The sequence below is a fragment of the Trichosurus vulpecula genome, chromosome 3 (genome assembly GCF_011100635.1).
Source record: "Trichosurus vulpecula isolate mTriVul1 chromosome 3, mTriVul1.pri, whole genome shotgun sequence".
In the NCBI taxonomy this organism is placed as follows: Eukaryota; Metazoa; Chordata; class Mammalia; order Diprotodontia; family Phalangeridae; genus Trichosurus; species Trichosurus vulpecula.
In genome coordinates, this window is record NC_050575.1 from 219482205 (window position 1) to 219503439 (window position 21235).

Genomic DNA, 21235 nt, shown 5'->3' on the forward strand with positions numbered 1-21235 from the left:
GAAGACTCATTTCCTTGAGTTCAAATCTGGCCTCAGACACTTCCTAGCTGTGTAATCCTGGGCAAGTCACTTAACCCCATTTGCCTTGGTTCCCTCACTTGTGAAATGAGCTGGAGAAGGAAAGGACAAACCATTCCAGTATCTTTGCCAAGAAAACCCCAAACAGGGTCGTGAAAAACTGCACATGACTGAAAATTAGTGAACACCAACAACAATAATAACAGTATTCCAAGGCAAAATATGGATTTTCAATAAAATAGAGGACTTTCAAGCTTTCTCAGTGAAAAGACCAGAACTGAATAGAAAATTTGACTTTCAAACACAAGAATCAAGAGAAGCATGAAAAGGTAATCAAGAAAGAGAAATCATAAGAGACTTACTAAAGTTGAACTGTTTTGTCTACATTCCTACATGGAAAGATGATGTGTATGATTCATGAGACCTCAGTATCATAGTAGCTGAAAGGAATATGCATATGTATGTGTGTATGTATGTAGATATATATGTGTGTGTGTGTGTCTATGTATGTATATATGTAGGTATATATATATATATGTATGTGTGTGTGTATATATATATATGTATGTATATATATATGACAGAGGGCACAGAGTGAATTGAATATGAAGGGATGATATCTAAAAAAATAAAATCAAATTAAGGGATAAGAGAGGAATATATTGAGAGAGGGAGAAAGGGAGAGATAGAATGGGGTAAATTATCTCACATAAAAGTGGCAAGAAAAAGCGGTTCTCTAGGAAGGGAAGAGGGGGCAGGTGAGGAGGAATGAGTAAATCTTGCTCCCATCGGATTTGACCTGAGGAGGGAATACCATACACATGCAATTGGGTATCTTACCCCACAGGAAAGAAGGAGGAAGAAGATAAAAAAGGGGGGACAATAGAAGGGAGGGTAGATGGGGGGGAGGTAATCAAAAACAAACACTTTCAAAAAGGGACAGGGTCAAGGGAGAAAATTCAATAAAGGGGAATAGGTTAGGAAGGAGCAAAACATAGTTAATCTTTCACAATATGAGTATTGTGGAAGGGTTTTACATAATGATAAGCATGTGGCCTATGTTGAATTGCTTGCCTTCTTAGGGAGGGTGGACGGGGAGGGAAGAGGGGAGAGAATTTGGAACTCAAAGTTTTAAAAACAGACTTTCAAAAACAAAACAAAAAAGTTTTTGCATGCGACTAGGAAATAAGATACACAGGCAATGGAACATAGCAATTTATCTTGCCCTACAAGGGAAGAAGGGAAAGGGGGATGGGATGGGAGTGGGGTGACAGATGGGAGGGCTGACTGGGGAATGGGGCAACCGGAATATACGCCATCTTGGAGTGGGTGGGAGGGTAGAAATGGGGAGAAAATTCATAATTCAAACTCTTGTGAAAATCAATGCTGAAAACTAAATATATTAAATAAATTAAATAAAAAAAACAAAAACAAAAAAACAGTAACAATATGTGCCAAGCAAGATTCGGAGCCCTAGGAATAAAAATACAAAAATGAGACAATCCCTGTCCTCAAGGGACTTACAATCTGCTTTGGAGCTAGGGAACAATATCTGGACAGATAAGGAAATACAAAATAAATGAAAAGTGACAAAGTACTAACAGGGAAAATAGCTCCCAAAGTGTGCTGTTGTGTTGTCCTGTAGTTCAGTCAGTGCTGGTTTCTATATGAAGGCGTTTATTATTTCAAAAGGTTTTGTCTCTATTACCAAGGCATTCATCCTCTCTCCCTCCCTGTTAGTTGACCTTTGTTATTGTTGTTGTCCAGTAATTTTTCAGTGCTATCAGACTCTTTGTGACCCCATTTGGGGTTTTCTTGGCAAAGATACTGGAGTGATTTTGCCATTTCGTTTTCTAGTTCATTTTACAGATGAGGAAACTGAGGCAAACAGGGTTAAGTGTCTTGCCCAGAGTCACACAGCTAGTAACTTTCTGAGGACAGATTTGAACTCAGGTGCTCCTGACTCTAAGCCCAGTGCTCTATCCACCGTGTCATGCTCACTCTCTTCTAGCAGAACTGTTTCTCATATATGACATTCCCTCTGCCACCCCTTGTGCAGGTTGTCCTCCATGTCTAGAATATTCTTCCTTTCTTACCTCAGCCTCTTTGAATTCCTAGCTCCCATAAATATTCAGCTGAAGTACCTCTTCCTACATAAGACATTTTCTGATCCCCTAAATTGTTATGGTTTTCCCTTTTTTTATTATTTGCATTCCCCTTGTTAATATAGTTTATTTTTTAAAAATGTACATGTTGTCCCCCCCCCCCCCACCAGTAGAATGAAAGGGCAGAGACTATTTTGTTTTTTATCTTTTTTCCCCCAACACACGCACAGAGCCTAGCCTACAGTAGTTAAATAAATGCTTGTTAAAAATTGATTCCTATAAACCTGGAAAGATTTCCATGAACTGACGCTGAGTGAAAGCAAGCAGAACCAGGAGAACATTGTACACAGTAACAGCCACATTGTGCAATGACTGATTTTGATAGACTTGGCTCTTCGCAGCAATGTGGCAAACCCCCAAAGCAAAATACCGACCTCAGAATATATATACACTTTTGGATGATAGGCTCCCAGCCGGAAGGCATCGCAGCCCTCTTGACTCAGTGCCTGATTAACTTAGTACCAAAAGGTGTGAAGCCTTCCTACAATAAGCCTCCCCCCATGCGGTCTATGTGGCTCAGGATGTATTACAGCTGAGATTGAACACATGTGGTCACATAGGCCTATTAATGGACCGGGAAGATCTTCTTATTCCATTAACATTACAACTCCTTCTGACTCCGGGTCTGATGTTCTCAGCCCTTTTAATCATTCCGGGCAAATGGTTCAGAATAAGAATGTGGTAGAGGGGAAAGAATACTGAGCTTGGCTGCTTCCCTTGGAATCCTGGGACCTGAATGTGAATGTCGGTTCAACTACTTACTTCCTCTCTGACCTTGAACAAACATGGCATTCAAGTGCTCTGGACCTTAATTTTGGCATCAGCATGAGTTGGACTAGACGCTAGATGATCTCTGGGGCCTCTTCCAACTCCAAATCCATGATTCTGTGGTTGATCCATAGACTCCATTTCAGCTGAATGATATGGATGGACAAAGTAGACGCACGCCACCCAAGTTCACTCAATCACTGTTTGTGTGTTTCGATTTGTCAGCACTACCTGGAGCTAAGGTAGTGTTGGAAAATAGAACTCACCCATCCCCTCACCATCAGTGCTGAATGTGCCAAAAGATTAATGTTAGAGATAAATGCAAATGAAGGAAAGGGAGGAGTACCTTCACTTCTACAAAATGAGTGGGTTAGATTAGATTATCTCTAGAATCCTTTCTAGCTATGCCTACTAGAACCCCAGGATCCTCTTTTCCCCTAGATTAGATACTTCATGCTAGGACAAAGTGGGGGACCCCGCTATTCATCCTGTTCTTGATAGGAGGGGAAATAGGAATGCCCCAGGCTCTCAGCAGGCACCTACAAAGGCTGAGATGGGATGTTGCTGGCTATCAACAGAATGCCAAGAACAAAGTAGCTCAAACTGGTCCTAAATATAGAATAATGCTTTCCAAACAGGCTCTATTTTTAGAAAGTCACATGTCTTGAGCATGGGTTTGCCTTGATGCTGAGTTATGGGCTAGTGCCTTTTTTGAGTCTAAGGCTGCAAATGAAGGCCATTGGGTAATGAAAGTAAATTGGGTAATGAAAGTAAACTGTGGCATGCATATTGCTAAGTAGGTCCAGCCTTTCGCAAAATTAGGAAGTGAGACTAATTCAAGTATCTTTTGATAAGAAGAGCACTGGGCTTTGAGTCAGGAAGCCTGTATTCTGGATGTGGCTCTGTCACCATTTAGCTAGGCAACTTGCCCTGTCTCTGGGCCTCACTTTCTTCACTTATAAAATGAGAGGATTGAGCTATATGGAGTCCAAATTACCTTTGAGCTTGAGCACCAATAATTCTACAAGATTCTTTTTTTTGCTTTCTTTTCATTTTAAACATTATACTCCTGAGTGCTGAAAAGGCTTTTATGGGCCAAAGGAGTGAATTTCTAATGATGGAATATTAGGTGGTGGGTAAGATCATTTTGGGAAGAGGCTTTCCTAATGCTCTACAAATGACACTGTTAAGATAATTGGTGGCAATTATCTTTGGGGTTAAAATGATTGGAAGTATCAGCTAAATTACGTACTATAAGGTATGCTTCAGATGATTATGTGATTTTCCTTATAGCTAAAATGGCCATACTGGAACCAAATAGAAAGGAAATTTTAAAACTCTTGTGATAATACTACAGAAGCAGCAGCCTACTTTAACTGTTCGTAGGGTTAGCCTTGTTTAGAAATAACCTCCTGGTAGCCAAAAATGATGAACTGAAATCAGTCAGTCAGTTCAGTATTAATTGAATAACTACTACGTACAAGGGGCCATCTCCAGTCATCGTGATCGATATCTTGTCACTTGACCCAGATGGCTCCAGAGGAGAAAGTGAGGCTGGTGACTTTGCACAGCCTTCCCTCACTTAAATCCAATTCACTTGCAAGTCATGGCATCACCTCCCTGATGTCATGGTCCTCTTCCAGAACGAAATACAAACAATAGCAGCACCAACAACTATGTACAAACATTATTATAAATCCTCTAAGGGGAGGGGAAGATTAGTAGATTAAAAACCTCCTAAGGCACAGTCCTTGACTTCCTATGGCATCTAGGCTAGTTGCTGAGAGAGAGAGAGAGACCAATACAAATGAGATTTAAATCAAGAAGAAAACTTGCAGGTAATGTAGACCAATACCTGCACTTAAAACACGAAGAAATTGAGGCCCAGAGAAGAGAATCACCATGCCCTAGTACAGAAGAAGTAAGAGAGTTGGGATTCATACCCAGCTCCTTTGAATTGAAACCAGGGTGCTTTGCCCTATACCAGCAGTTCTCAAACCTTTTCGGTTTCAGGCCCCCTTTATACTCTTAAGAAGTACCGAGGCACTCCAAAGAGCTTTTCTTTATATGGGTTATATCTATGAACAAATTTTAAAATATTCATTTAAAGATAACAATAACAAATGCATTATTTATTAACATAGGTAATAGTTTTATGAAAAATAACTTTTTTTGCAAAACACAAAAAAATAAGAATAGCATTGTTTTACATATTTTCACAAATCTCTTTAATGTCTGGCTTAATAGAAGACAGCTGGATTCTCATATGTGCTATCGGCATTATGTGTGGCAAAATGTTTTGGTCAAAGAATGTGAAGAAAAGGTAGCCAGGTGGTACAGTGGTTAGAGAGTTGTCCCTCTAGTCAGGAAGAGTTCAAATCTGGTCTCAAACACTTACTAGCTATGTGACCATGGGCAAGTCACTTAATCCAGTAACATTAGCTGGAGAAGGAAATGGCAAAGCACTCCAGTATCCTTGCCAAGAAAACCCCACATAGGGTCATGAAAAGCTGGACGTAACTGAACAACAACAATATGAAGAAAATTCAGCCTCACACAGATATGTAGTTGGGAAAGTGAGGAGGTATTTTAACAGGCAACTAGCATATTAGTATTATAAAAATAGTTTTGATGCTGTGAACCTCCAGAAAAGAATCTGGGGAATTCCAGGGGACCTTGGACCACACTTTGAGAATTGCTGTACGACACCATGCTTCCCTCTTCTGTTCTCAGCTTCCTCTTTCTCTGAGCCTCCTTCCCTTTCCTTCACTCTTTTCCTCCTATGATTCCCAAGGCCCTTCTTCTCTTTTTACAACTATCTTTCTACACCCCATTTCTTGCCACCCCTGTTTAAACAGGGAAATCTGAAAAATCAGATCTTTCCAGAATTTTTAAGTTCAATGTCCTCAGAAACTATCTGGTCCAATTTGTAGCCAAAGGTGAATTCTCTCCATTCCTCCTACAACAGTTTGACAAAGGTTCATCTAGCCTCTGCTTAAAAGACTTCAAGGAGGGGCAGCTAGGTGGTACAGTGGATATTGCCCCAGCCCTGGAGTCAAGTGGGCCTGACTTCAGACACTTATTAGCTGGGTGACCCTGGGCAAGTCACTTAGCCCCAGTTGAGCCCCAAGATTTGAAGGAAGTCCCAAGACAGCCCATTCTATGCACATTTGCACTGCTTTAATTGTTGTTTTAGCACATATAACAGAGTCCGGGTCCTTCTTGTGATTCCTCTGATGTTGCTTTGTTGTTCAATCATGTCCTACTTTTCATGACACCAGGTAGAGTTTTCTTGGCAATGATACTGAAGTGGTTTGTCATTTTCTTCTCTAGCTCATGTTACAGGTGAGGAAACTTAGTTAAGTGACTTGCCCAGAGTCACACAGCTAGTAAGTATCTAAGGCCAGACTTGAACTCAGGTCCTCCTGACTCCAGGGCCAGTGCTCTATCCACAGCACCACCTAGCTGCCCCTCCTTGAAGTTTTTTAAGTGGAGGCATCTTAACATTTCCATGATGGAGAGGCAGTGAGGAGTAGTGGCTAGAGAGCTAAACTTGATAGTACAGATATCCTAGGTTCAAGTCCTGCATGGATTGGCTGTGTGACCTTGGGTAAATTACTTGTCCTCTCTCTTAGTGCTTCTAACAACTCTCTTAAGTATAAATTGCAGAGCAAACACCAATCTGTATTGGTAGAGAGAATACCTCTTTGGAAGTCACCTACACTGGAAGCTTCCACCATTTTGCTCCCTTCTCCCACTGGTGAGTTCCCTGTGGGCCCAGGGGGACATTGGTTCATCCCCCTCCTTGTGCTTCTTGATTCTCTATACTCTTTGCAACCATGCCACCAGGTTATCTTCCCCAGTATACTATCTCTTCTTTGAGTTTGTGTGGCATATTATGCTGCCAAAATAAAACTACCATAATGCAGGAATTATAGAGGTAGAAACCCAGGTTTTATAATGATTAAACACAGGTTCAAGATTTTAAAAAAAAGATTTAATAGAGAAAATTATACCAGAGAAACAGAAAAAGAAATTCTTTTACACATTGCAATATCATACATTTTTAGGCTATGAAGGTTAAAAAAGACACATTCATAATCCCATGGTTCTTTCAGTGTCATGAAAGTTCAATAACTTCAACGGAATCGTGATCTCATACATCTCTTAAGGAAATAAACCTAGTTAAGCAGACCCTATAGGTAAACTAAGCAAGGTTACTGATTAAACTATATTTAGAAAATTTACAGTGGCTCGAGAGGGGAGATTTACATACGTACAGTCTGCATCACTAGAATCCTTTCCTTAAGTGAGGTAAGTCAAATTACTTTGGGAAGTCATGGCTTCCTTTTTTTGGCCTTTTTTCCTGAAGAATGTTTGAGGCTAGCACAGGTTTCAGTCAGCTCGATCTCCCAACTAGGAGAAATGGTCTTGACCTCCCATCCTCAAACAATAAAATTAACAAAAGGAAATAAAAAATAAAAATTTTTCATAATACCCCAACCCAACTTTACAGCTTTTTTTGGTATGTTAATTGAGTCAATAGACATTTGTTAAGTATTTGCTGTGTGCCAGGCACTGTGCTAAGTAAGCACTGAGGGTGCCAAAAAAAAAGGCCTAAGACAGCCTCCTCAAGGAGTTCATAGTCTAATGAGAGAAAACAACATGTAAAAAAGAAGCTGAAAAGAGAAAGAGAGGGGGAGGTTTGCACAACATGATGAAGTCCTGGAGCTGGGGTGGGAAATGATCTGAAGAGGTGAGAGTTTCAGAGTTTTTCATCTTGCAGAATGATGAGTTTCTAGATATCATGAATTCCAGGAGAATTGCCAGGTGGTAAACAATGAGGTGAATTCCCTGGACAGCCTCCTTAAATGGTAGCAGATATGAGAATAGCTCTCTAATGTCTACCCTCCACCCTCTCCAATCAGGGGGAGGGAGTGGGCCCCAGGGGCAAGGGGCTTGAAAAGGTGTAAATTTCTGAGGTGATGTCATTTTGCAGAATAATGAATTTGGGGAGATGATGAAATCAAGGAAAACGGCCTGGTAGGAAAACATGCTCCATGACAGAAAGGAATGCTTTTCTTTTATGTGTATCCCCAGTGCTTACCACAGCACCAGACACATAGTAAGTGTTCATAAATGCTTGCTGTCTGTCCATATAGATGAAACCACAGATTTGGTTTGTTTGTTTGTTTTTTAAAATGAAAGGTAGAGAAATAAAACTAGCACATCAATTTTTTGGGTAGTTTTGGAGCCGATCATAGCCTAGAGAAGACAGCTTTACTTGTCAGTCTCTTCCTGAAAGGGCACTCTCCACTAGAACTAAAAAGCGGAGTGAAAAAAGACGAACCTCTTTCTGCCTAATTCCCAGGAAACTGGTCAAGTGGTCATTACAAGTCGCATAAATTTGATGTGCTTTTAATGGTCTGTGATTCATGTTTAATTTAATTCCCCTTGCTGTAAATTTCCCCCTACCCTTTGAATCAGATCTTATTTAATAGAATGTGGAATTTAAGCTCCTTGAGAGAAGGGTTTGTTTAATTCTTTGTTTTTTGTATCCTTAGTATTTAGCTCAGTGCCTGGTATATAAGAGATGCTAAAAAATGGTTGTTGACAGACTGATTGAGTGATTAATCATTATCATGATTGAGTAGAAGAAGGTTTGTACTTGAAAGCCACCAACCACTATACCAAAAGAAGGATTGACTATTCTTTTTTGCAAGTTAATCTGGTCAAATTCTTCCCTGATTGACAGACTTGAGCATTCCCCTTTCCCAGGTGTTAAATAAGAAGCCGAGACATCTGAGGCCTGAGCCAAAGTTGGTGTTTAAAATCCATTCCAAGAATAGAAAGCCAATGAGCAGCTGTAGACAATATAGGCAGTAGCTGCTAAAATAAACAAATAAACAAATCCCTGATAATGGGTGAAGTTATAGAAATGACTTATTCACTCTTTTTGCCCTGAGCTATGTATACAATTGAACTCAGTTCCTAAAATCCTAGAGACACAACTCGGCAACTAAAAATAGGGATCTCTGTGAGTTCTCAGTCCAGTAGAAAGGCTGTTGACAAGGGCAGTGATAAACAAAACCCATTTAGTTTACATTAACAAACCTTTAGCTGCATCCTTGTTTGGTTCTTTTTTTTCCTCCATGGGGAGGTGGGGTAGGGAGAAGGAGCAGTGATATATCTGGCATTTTATCACAGAAGACAGTGGCAGATTGCCACTCTCAAAAAATGTACCTACAACTCAGCATGAGGTAAAGCTGCTGTGTTTCCTAATGAACCTTTCTTAGGGTATAGTCCTGAATGTTGCACCATTTTTAGGAAGGGCATTGACAAACCGCTAACAAATTGGTTACCCAGAGGTAGTCAGGATAATTAGGACCAGGAGATGACACCTGAGGAGAATTGGCTGCAGGAAATGTGGATATTAATACTGAAGAATAGAAGAGGTAGAGAGGGGCCTGTCTTCAAGTATTTGAAGGCCTGACATGAAGGAGAGGATTTGACTTGTTCTTCTGGACTTAAGAGGACTGAAGCAGGGGCAAAGGGTGGACACTGCAGAGAAGCTGATTTCAATTCAATATAAAGAAAAGCTTTCTAATGATTAAAACTGTCACAAAGTGAAATGTGCTGTCTTGAGAAGCAATGGTCTCTGTAGCAAAAGATGAAGGAAGGACATTCCAGGCATAGAAAATGGTCTTAACACAGGTAATGAAAAAAGAAAGGACAGAACATGTACAAGTGCATGATGGAGGAGATACGGTTAGACAGTAGTTTGTCTACTGTCTACTAAGATTTGTGGATTTTAGTAAAGAATAAACCCAGGGGTGTGCTGGTAAGTATTTAAGAACCAAATCTCTGAAGAAAAAAAGTATGTATGATTGACTTTTAAGTTTTATCTGCGTTTATTGTTGCTGGGGTGTGTGTGTGTGTGTAAAGATGCTAGAGTGGTTTGCCATTTCCTTCTCCTCCCGATGAGGAAACAGAGGCAGAGTTAAGTGATTTGCCCAGGGCCACAAAGCTAGGAAGTATCTGAGGCCAGGTTTGAACTCAGAAAGAAGAGTCTTCCTTATTCCAGGCCTGGCACTCTATCCACCATCCCACGTAGCTGCCCTGGGCTTCACATACCAGGCTTAATAGTATAGACATTATTCAGGCAATGGGGACACCATGAAGGCTCTTGGGCCATGGAGTGATGTGCTCAGAACTGAGTTTTAGGAAGAATTTGAGCATTTCAGGGCAGTATGGCCCACTGGAAAGAATGTGAGACCTGGAGTCAGACAAAGTACCTCTGTTTGAATCCCAGCCATTCTATTTACTCTCTGCAGGACCTTGGATAAATCACTTAAATTCTCTGGACTTCAGTTTCCTCATTTTTAAAGTGAAGAGTTGAAATCTATTAGTTTTAAGTTTTCTTTCACCCCTAAATTTTTTAATGACTCTACCAAAGTCTAGAGGACCACTTACACCCACAGTGCCTGGCGTTAATGGCTTAATAAATACTCATTGATTAGATCAATAGAAGAGATTCTTGATCAGGTAAAATTTGAACTAGATGACCTCTTTCTTCCAATTCAGAGATTCTGTGATTATGTAATTTATATTTGGGATCTTGAAGCCAGATGAGATACTTTAAAAACTAGAATAAATGTATGTTTACTTTTCAAAAGCCACGGTGACTTTTGAGTTCTACCAAGGGTATAAAGAGTGAGGGCATTTGGTATTATAGGTTCTTTCCAATTCCCTATTGTTTTCAATATAACATTGTAAATAATGAGGCACATAGAATGAAAAGATACTTTAATTAGTTTGGCACAGGTTTTTTCAATGTCTGTTTGCCAGTAATCCTATCCAGAGGTAGAAGAATGGACAATACAACTTTTAGTACAGTTAGGTTCAGATTAGTTGACTATGGTGCTTTCTCATTTTTCTTGGAAATGACATTACCAGATCAATGGAATGTCCCAAGGTAAATGAGATCCTTTCAGACCACTGGCTTTTGGCCGAACAGGGTTTAGACCAAGTATATGTGTGAGCCAACAGTGACCCAGGGAAAACCTGATTTTTAAATGTTTTTTTCTTCTTAAAAGAAATTATTTTTTAACATTCTTTTCTTTTTAAATTTTGTGTTTCAGATTCTTTCACTCCCTTTTACCCCTCCCCTTCCCACTAAGAAGGCAAACAATATGACCTAAATTATAGGGTGAAATCATGCAAAATATTTCCATATTAACCATATTAAAAAAAAAACAAGCAAGAAAATTGTACTACAGTTTGTACTCTGAGTTCTTCAGTTCTCTGGAGGTGGACAGCAGTTTTTCATTATGAGTCCTTGTCTTGGATCGTTTTATTTTATCAGAGTAGCCAAGTCTTTCATAGTTGATCATTATTACAACATTGCTGTTACTGTGCACAACGATCTCCCAGTTCTCATTTCACTTTGCATCAGTTCACATAGGTCTTGCCGTCTTTTTCTGAAACCACTCCCCTCATCATTTCTTATAGCATAATAGTATTCCGTAACAATCATATGCTGCAACTTGTTTAGCCATTCTCCAATTGATGAGCATCCCTTCAATTTCCAATTCCTTGCCACCACACACAAAAAGAGCTATTATAAATATTTCTGTACATATAGGTCCTTTTCATTTGATCTCTTTGGAATACAAACCTAGTAGTGGCATTTCTGGGTCAAAGGGTATGTACAGTTTTGTAGCAGTTTGTGCGTAGTCCAGACTGTTCTCCAGAATCTTTGGACCAGTTCACTAATGTACCTATTTCCTCATCCCCTTCAGCATTTGTCATTTCTGATAGGTGTGAAGTGGTACCTCAGAGTTTTATTTGCCTTTCTCTAATCAATAGTGATTTAGAGCATTTTTTTCCACATACCTACAGATAGCTTTGATTCTTCTTCTGAAAACACCTGTTCATATTATCCTTTAACCATTTATCAATTGGGGAATGGCTCTTATTTTGGAGGTCTAAAATTTGATTTGAGGAATTATTTTAAAGTTTCTTGGAGGGGAGTACTGAGAGAGTTCAACCGGGTCTCTGACTATACTCCATCTGATTGTTAAAGTTTTGTTGTATTTACATTTCAGAAATCAACAACTGCTGATTTATTATATTGTTGAGTATTTAGATTTATGAAAGGGTTAATAATTCACACTTTTTTTCTGGGAGTATGAGGTTTTTACACATTTACCAGCATACCCCTGTCTTGCTACATAAGTACTGCTTGAAGTCAGCAGCAGGATAGAAGACCCAGTGAATGAAGTCATCACTGGACTATAGACCTAGTACCTGTAGAGTCTACAGCACTGAATGACAACAGCAACTACAACAACAACTGGCATTTACGTAGTTCATATTCTTTGACCTTGGGTGGGGGGAAGGAAGTCCAAGATATACCAAAATATTCAAGGTGACATTTTTTTCTGGCAGCAAAGTAAATGGGAACCAAGTGAGTGTAGGGTATTATTATGCGGTTAGAAATGAATAGTATAAGGAGAAACATGGGTAAATCTGCATGAACAAATGCAGAGAGGGTGAAATAAGTAGAACTAAAAGAAAAATATATGCAGTGACTACAATATAAATGTCATGATTACCAAAAGGAAGGTATACTGTAAGAAATACACTTTGACCTCTGATATAAAAGGAGGGAACTACAAAGGAACAGTGTTATGATGTGGTCAGATATGGTCACTATATTGTCTGTTTGGTTCAATTTTTTTCTTTTGTTAAAAAAAAAAGGATTCTGTTCAGAGGCTGGGGGAGAGAAGGGATGGAGGTATTTCTAGAAATGACTGTGATGTAAAACCAAAAGATATCAATAAAACATTTTGAAAAGAAGTTAATGGAGGGAAGAGTTTTAAGACTGAGAGTGATGGCAAGTGATTTTAAATGATTTTAAAAAGGTAAGGGGAGAACCAGAACAGTTTAGTGTTGTGGAAGCCAAGAGAAAAGAGTTGTAAGGAAGCTATTGGTCCATAGTAATGAATGCTGAGAAGTTAAAGAGAATTTAGATTAAGAAAGGTCCATTGGATATTTTTTTATTTTTTAATTTTTTAAAAATTTATATATTTAGTTTTCAATATTGATTTTCACAAAAGTTTGAATTACAAATTTTTTCCCCATTTCTACCCTCCCCCCACTCCAAGATGGTGTATATTCTGGTTGCCCCATTCTCCAGTCAGCCCTCTCATCTGTCACCCCACTCCCCTCCCATCCCCCTTTCCCTTCTTCTCTTGTAGGGCAAGATAAATTTCTATGCCCCATTGCCTATGTATCTTATTTCCTAGTTGCATGCAAAAACTTTTTTGTTTGTTGTTGTTGTTTTTGAACATCTGTTTTTAAAACTTTGAGTTCGAAATTCTCTCCCCTCTTCCCTCCCCACCCACCCTCCCTAAGAAGGCAAGCAATTCAACATAGGCCACATGCGTATCATTATGTATAACCCTTCTACAATACTCATGTTGTGAAAGATTAACTATGTTTTGCTCCTTCCTAACCTATCCCCCTTTATTGAATTTTCTCCCTTGACCCTGTCCCTTTTCGAAAGTGTTTGTTTTTGATTACCTCCTCCCCCCGTCTACCTTTCCTTCTATCATCCCCCCTTTTTTATCTTCTTCCTCCTTCTTTCCTGTGGGGTAAGATACCCAATTGAGTGTGTATGGTATTCCCTCCTCAGGTCAAATCCAATGAGAACAAGATTTACTCATTCCCCCTCACCTGCCCCCTCTTCCCTTCCTACAGAACTGCTTTTTCTTGCTACTTTTATGTGAGATAATTTACCCCATTCTATCTCTCCCTTTCTCTCTCTCTCAGTATATTCCTCTCTTATTCCTTAAATTGATATTTTTTTTTAGATATCATCCCTTCATATTCAACTCACCCTGTGCCCTTTGTATGTGTGTATGTGTGTGTGTGTGTATACACATACATATGTATATATTTATATATATATATATACCTACATATATACATACATAGACACACATATGTGTATATATATATGTATACACACATATATATATGAATATTCCTTTCAGCTACTATGATATTGAGGTCTCATGAATCATACACATCATCTTTCTATGTAGGAATGTAAACAAAACAGTTCAACTTTAGTAAGTCCCTTATGATTTCTCTTTCTTGTTTACCTTTTCATGCTTTTCTTGATTGTTGTATTTGAAAGTCAAATTTTCTATTCAGCTCTGGTCTTTTCACTGAGAAAGCTTGAAAGTCCTCTATTTTATTGAAAATCCATATTTTGCCTTGGAGCATGATACTCAGTTTTGCTGGGTAGGTGATTCGTGGTTTTAGTCCTAGCTCCATTGACCTCTGGAATATCGTATTCCAAGCCCTTCCGTCCCTTAATGTGGAAACTGCCAGATCCTGTGTTATCCTGATTGTTTTTCCACCATATTCAAATTGTTTCTTTCTGGCTGCTTGCAGTATTTTCTCCTTGATCTGGGAGCTCTGGAATTTGGTGACAATGTTCCTAGGAGTTTTCTTTTTGGGATGTATTTGAGGAGGCAGTCTGTGGATTCTTTCAATTTCTATTTTGCCCTGTGGCTCTAGAATATCAGGGCAGTTTTCCTTGATAATTTCTTGAAAGATGATATCTAGGCTCTTTTTTTGATCATTGCTTTCAGGTAGTCCAATAATTTTTAAATTATCTCTCCTGGATCTATTTTCTAGGTCAGTGGTTTTTCCAGTGAGATATTTGACATTGTCTTCCATTTTTTCATTGCTTTGGTTCTGTTTTATAATATCTTTATTTCTCATCTAGTCACTAGCTTCCTCTTGCTCCAATCTAATTTTTAAGGTAGTATTTTCTTCAGTGGTCTTTTGGACCTCCTTTTCCATTTGGCTAATTCTGCCCTTCAAGACATTCTTCTCCTCATTGGCTTTTTGGAGCTCTTTTGCCATTTGAGTTAGGCTATTTTTTAAAGTGTTGTTTTCTTCAATATTTTTTTCAGTATTTTTTTGGGTCTCCTTTAGTAAGTCATTGACTTGTTTTTCATGGTTTTCTTGCATCCTCATTTCTCTTCCCAATATTTCCTCTACTTCTCTAACTTGCTTTTCCAACTCCTTTTTGAACTCTTCCATGGCCTGAGACCAGTTCATGTTTTTCTTGGAGGCTTTTGGTATAGGCTCTTGGACTTTACTGACTTCTTCAGGCCATATGTTTTGTTCTTCTTTGTCACCAAAGAAAGATTCCAAAGTCTGAGACTGAATCTGGGTGTGTTTTCGCTGCCTGGCCATATTCCCAACCAACTTACTTGACCCTTGAGTTTTTCAGCGGGGTATGACTGCTTGTGAAGCAAAGAGTACTTTGTTCCAAGCATGAGGGGATGTGCTGTTGATTTCAGAGCTATTTCTATATAGCCAGCTCTGCCAACCCAGCACTCCTCCTTCCTCAAGAACCACCAACCCGGACCTGATGCAAATCTTCAGCAGGCTCTTCACTCCTGCTCTGATCCGCCACTTAATTCCTTCCACCACATGAGCCTGGGGCTGGAAGTAGCTACAGCTGTAGTTCTGTAGCTGCACCTCCCCCGCTGCCCCGGGGCGGTGGCTAAACTGAGAACTCTATCCCCTGCAGCTTTTCCCACTAATCTTCTCTGTTGTCTTTGGTGTTTGTGGGTTGAAAAGTCTGGTAACTGCTGCAGCTTACTGATTCAGGGTGCTAGGGCCTGTTCTTCCCGGCTTCTGGTCTGGCTGGTCCTGCTGCCTCCCATGCTGAGCTCCACTCCCCTTCACTCAGTGCATGATAGACCTCATCCAGCAACCATCCAGGCTGTCCTGGGCTGGATCCCTGCTTCCCTCTGCTATTTTGTGGGTTCTGCAGTTCTAGAATTTGTTCAGAGCCATTTTTTATAGGTTTTTGGAGGGATGTGGTGGGGAACTCATGCAAGTCCCTCCCATTGGATTTTTATAATTAGGAGGGCATGAGTGAACTAAGAACCATTTAGTTGAATAAAGAAATATTTCTTAGTGACAACTATAAAGCTTTTACATTTTATTATTTAATTTTTTTTTAAATCAGATCAAAGACATTTTAAATGATTCTTTTATGAAACAGATTGTAAAGTGAACTGAGGATATCCACCAATTGGGTCTAGTTGATGTTCTGGTTAAAAGAGAATGATAGTAGGGCTAAGAATGTACTATTACTACAGAGAAATATTCCTCCAGAGACCTGACAAGGAATTTTTTGTACCTGGGTCAAATACCATAAAGCTTGCCTTTAGTTGAGAAAGTGAAGGGAGTAACAGTAGCTTCCTTCATAGCTAATTAGTTTTTGTTAATGGGTGTTAAGTTCTATTGTTCCTAAACTACTGAAGGATTGCAAATTCTTTCAAAATCTTTAAATTCAGTGCCTTCTAAATTTGTTCCTTTGGGCCAAATCCCTTATCTTATTGCCCTGGTTTGTCTGTGCGTTCAAAAGTTGTTAGTCATCCCAATGACAGTATCCCCCGAGTGTTCCTATCTAAATATATCAGGATTATTAGACAACAAATCAATTTCTAATGCCAATCTAATGCCATATTGATTGGTCCCATTTCAAAAATTCTCCCTAGTTGAAGGGAAAGCAAAGCCAGTTTTATGTATAGGTAGAGAAGGCAATCAGTCACTTGGGTGATCTGATTGGAGGAACCCCAATAAAGTCCCCCAATTATCTCCCCAAATGATGTCTCCTCATTCCCATCCTCATTTTTCTGAGTTACAAACTACATTCTCCCCTCAAATGCAAATACTTCTAGGTAAGGCTGAAGGCAATATGGTTCTGTGAAAAGTGCTGAATTTGAATTCAGTCTTAGGACCAGAGTTTAAATTCCAGCTCTGACATACTTGTATGACCTTGGGCAAATCCTTTACATTCTCTGGGCTACAGTTTCTTTCTTTTAAAAAAATTCAATTTTATTTTATTTTCATTCACAAAGATCTGCATTCTCTCCTTCCCATCTCTTCCTCTCTCCTTCATTGATAAAGCAAGAAAATAAATCGCTCATTACAAATATGGATAGTCAAGCAAAATACATTCCTGCTTTAGCCACTGGGCTATAATTTCCTCATCATTTGTGAAATGAGTGGGTTGGATTAGATGACTGCTAAGGTTTCTTCTGGGCAGCTGGTGGTGCTGTAGTGCATACATTGAGTGCTGGGCCAAAGGTCAGGAAGACTCATTTTCCTGAGTTCAAATCTGGCCTCAGATGCTTAATAGCTGTGTGACCATGGGCAAGTCACTTAACCCTGTTTGCCTCAGTTTCCTCACCTGTAAAATGAGCTAAAAAAGGAAATGGTAAACCATTTCAGTAACTTTGCCAAGAAAATCCAAGTGGGGTCACAAAGAGTCCCACACAACTGAGACAGTAACAAAAGGTTTCTTCTATTTCTAAACTGATCCTATGAAGAAAGGAGCTCCCCCTCCCCCCCATATTACTTTCTTCCTATACAAGAGACTAGTAGGATTGTCTAGGGCAGGGGTGGGGAACTTGAGGCCTTAAGGCCACATGTGGCCTTCTAGGTCTTTGGGTGCAGCCTTTTGACTGAATCCAAGTTTTTCAGAACAAATCCTTTTATTAAAGGGATTTGTTCTGTGAAGTTTGGATTCAGGCAAAGGGCCACATTTGAGGACCTAGAAGGCCGAGGCCACAGGTTCCCCACCTCTGGTCTAGGGTGAGAGGGTGGGGTGGAGTGGGGGTGGGGGTTGTTTGGTTCTTGAATGAGAGCCAGGAGGCAAAACTCTACAGATTTCACTACTTTGCCCAGAGTTAACAAAAGATACAGTTTTCCTTCCAGCTTCAATTTTCCATCCTGGCTGCTCCTCACGTAGCTGCAGAAAATCAAAGAGAAGGGGAGCTAGTGTTATCCCCCACAGCTGGAATGGAATAGGAGGGGAGTGAGTCCTCTCCCTTGACAGGAAGGGTGTTAAAGTAACTGCATACATCCTGTTTGTGCTTAGGCGCTCCTGGTACTTCCTCCTGGGTGACCTTGTTTCTGTTCCAGCTTTCCTTGCTGACTCCCTGACTTCATTTTTCTTTCATTGCAGCTCTGGGGCATAATCAAGCAAGGATACAAATGCAAAGGTAGGTAAAGAAAAAATGGATGGATGTTCTTTTCTAGGCAGTCCAGTAAGCTGTTGCTATTCTTCTTGTTTTAAACTGCCAGTAAAATTCCAAGATTGCTGTGTTTTGGCAGGAGTGTAATTTGTTCAGTCAAACAAAAATGCTCTGGCATCAAGGGTGAGTATTTTGGCCATTGGTACCTAGAGCGCTGCTGGTGCCAGGTACCTGACAGGTACAGACAATCATTGAAAGAGCCAGAAGTTCAATGTTCCAAGGGGATTAGGTTTGATGCCAATGGGTGAATAAAGAAGTATTTGTCAGTCATTTACTATGGGTCAAGCATTGTGCTAAGCACTGATGATGCAAAAAAGAAAAAAAAAAACCAAAAAAAAACAAAGGCAAATTCTGCCCTCAAAGATTTTACTTTCTAGTAGGAAGAGACAATTGCTGATAAGAGGGTGGTGGCCCTCATTGAGTAAGGCCAGGGGAACAGATTGACCTATGCCATCCAGGAACAATGATAAAGTTGAATTGATCATGTTTCAAGACCTGAAGGGAGTAGGATACCTGTAAAAGCCATTTGTAGAGGCTGTGGAAGAGAGGGCCAGAGAGTAAATTGTTAAATAAAACCTTACTGGAGATTTCCTGAACAAGTGGGCCAGGAGAGGCAATCACCAATCAGGACATCGAGATCTTTGGAGGGACAGAGAAAAAAGAGTTGAATCCTCCAGGGCATGGTTTCTGATGTGAGGGGCAAGGTAGTTGCTGAAGTTAGAGAGTATAAGATAGATGGGGTGCTGATCTATATCCTTGGAGAAACTTTCCATACTGGGATTCCCCCCCCACCCCAGGATGAAATTATAGGTCTAGACTAAAATAAGCAAAGAGACAAAATTTCACATGTGTATAGTATTCCAAGCTTTGCAAAGCACTATACACACTTTATTGTGTTTGATCTGCATGACAGCCTTGTGTGTATTACAATTATTGCTATCCCCATTGTGCAGATGAAAGGTTGAGTGGCTTGCCCATTATAATATATCTCATAAATGTCTGAGTTCCATTAGCACATCTCTGGGCTTACTATGTGCCAGGTGCTATGATAAAAAGACAAAAATGAGATTATCTTTGTCCTCAAGTATCTTATATAATGCAGGATTCTTAACCTGGGATCCATAAATTTGTTTTTAATTTGATAACTGTATTTCCATATGATTGATTTCATTTGTAATCATGCGTGTTTTACTTTATGCATTTTTTAAAAACATTATTCTGAGGAGGGGTCCGAAAGTTTTTTCCACATTGACAAAGAGACCCATGATACAAAAAGGTTAAGAATCCCTTCATAAGGGGAATATATAATTCACAAATAATAATAGTTAGAATTTATAAAGCACTTTAAGGTTTGCAAAATGCTTTATAAATATTATCTCATTTTATTCTCACAACAACCCTGGGAGGTAGGTGCTATTATTATCCATTTTTAATAAGTGAGGTTAATTGATTTACTAAGGGTCACAGAGCTAGTAAGTGTCTGAGACTGGCCTTGAGCTTGTTTTCCTGATTCCAGTTCTAATGCTCTATCCACTGGACCACCTTGCTGCCTTACAGGTTTTTTTTGTACAGGTTCTGTACATATGAATGCACAAGGGCATTAACATGTGAGGAGGTGGGGCACATAAGAAAAGGTTTCTTGAAGGAAGTACACATAGACATGCATACAAACATGCACATATGCCCTATTTAGTTTTGACTTGTTAGTCATTGGGAGCAGGTTACATATGTTTTCAGTGGAGTCACTCAACCACTAGGTTTATTGGATTAATTACTAATTAGCATCCCAGTGACAGCTAGGTGGCACAGTGGATAGAGTTTTGGGCTTGGAATCAGGAAGACTAATGTCTTCCTGAGTTCAAATCTGGCCTCAGACACTTACTAGTTGTGTGACCCTGGCCAAGTCACTTAACCTTGCTTGTCTCAGTTTCCTCATCTGTAAAATGAGTCGGGGAAGGAAATGGCAAACCACTCCAGTATCTTTGCCAAGAAAATCCCAAATGGTGTCATGAAGAGTCAGACATGACTCAACAACAAAAATTCCAGTGGTCCCAAAGAATTGACTTAATGTACCTCCATTTCTATTGATACAATATCTAATTTGGCTTCCTGAGCAAATGCACAAAACAGGACTACAGTTTTGCTGTTTCTGCCTTTATTAGAAAAAATATTTAACTAATCAATCAACACTTATTTTAAGAGCCTCTTTATGTAGCAGGAAAAACTAAGAGGCCCTGTAAGAAGATGCAAAGGAGTTGAAATCCAGTCGTTGCATAAGAACACAAACATGTACATAAAATATATACATGCTAAGTTATTATTATATTTATTATTGTTATTCAGGAGAGGATGGGAGTCATATAAAACACCTCTTTCTTGTTGCGCTAATACTGGGTTAGTCTCATTCATAATGCTCTTGGGTATGTGGTGAAGCTGCTGGTAATTTGGCTCTGGCTATAATCGAAGACAGTAAATTCTATGGGCACTTGAACGGTGAAGTGTGCAAGGGAGCTTGCAGATTTCCTGGGTTTTTTTTGGCCCTATGGGGCAGTAGGACCTAGTGATGGCAAAGCAAATCATGCTTCAAGCCCACCTTTCCGGGCTCATTGCATTTTACTCCCTTCCATGCACTCATACTGGAGACAAACCAGCCTGCTTGCTGGTCCTCACACTTAACATTCAACTTCCCCTAACTCTTACCCCCCCCCATAATCCTTAACTTCCTTCAAAGCACAGCTTGAGAGCTATCTCTTAGAAGATGAAGCGTTTCCTCTCTCTCCACCCCCCATTCCCATGAATAGGGCTGTCCTACCCCCATATTACTCTGAATTTACTTTTAAATTTTGTTTTATATTTACATTTTCTTTCAATAGAATGTAATCTTCTTGAGGCAGGAAATGTTTTTGTTTTTGCCTTTATGTTCCCAGTGTCCAGTATACAGCAGGTGTTAAATAAGTGGTTGTTGAATGAAAGAATGAAATGTATATGTTGAAATTTTACAGACTGTGGAGCCAACTGTCACAAGCAATGCAAAGACCTCCTTGTGCTGGCATGCAGGAAATTTGCAAGGGGAACCTCCATGGGAAGTGGTCATGGCTCTCTTCCTGGCAGCCCATCATTGCCTCCAGGTAAGTACACATCTAC

The 21235-nt window shown here is 39.7% G+C and overlaps 1 protein-coding gene across 1 annotated transcript in view; it reads left to right on the plus strand.

Annotated features, from left to right (window-relative positions):
- The window catches only part of RASGRP3 (RAS guanyl releasing protein 3), a 116900-nt gene that overhangs the window by 85343 nt on the left and 10322 nt on the right, over window positions 1–21235 (plus strand). The window contains 2 exon segments of the mRNA XM_036751774.1: window positions 18022–18058; window positions 21094–21219. Coding sequence (XP_036607669.1) covers window positions 18022–18058; window positions 21094–21219 — 163 coding nt within the window.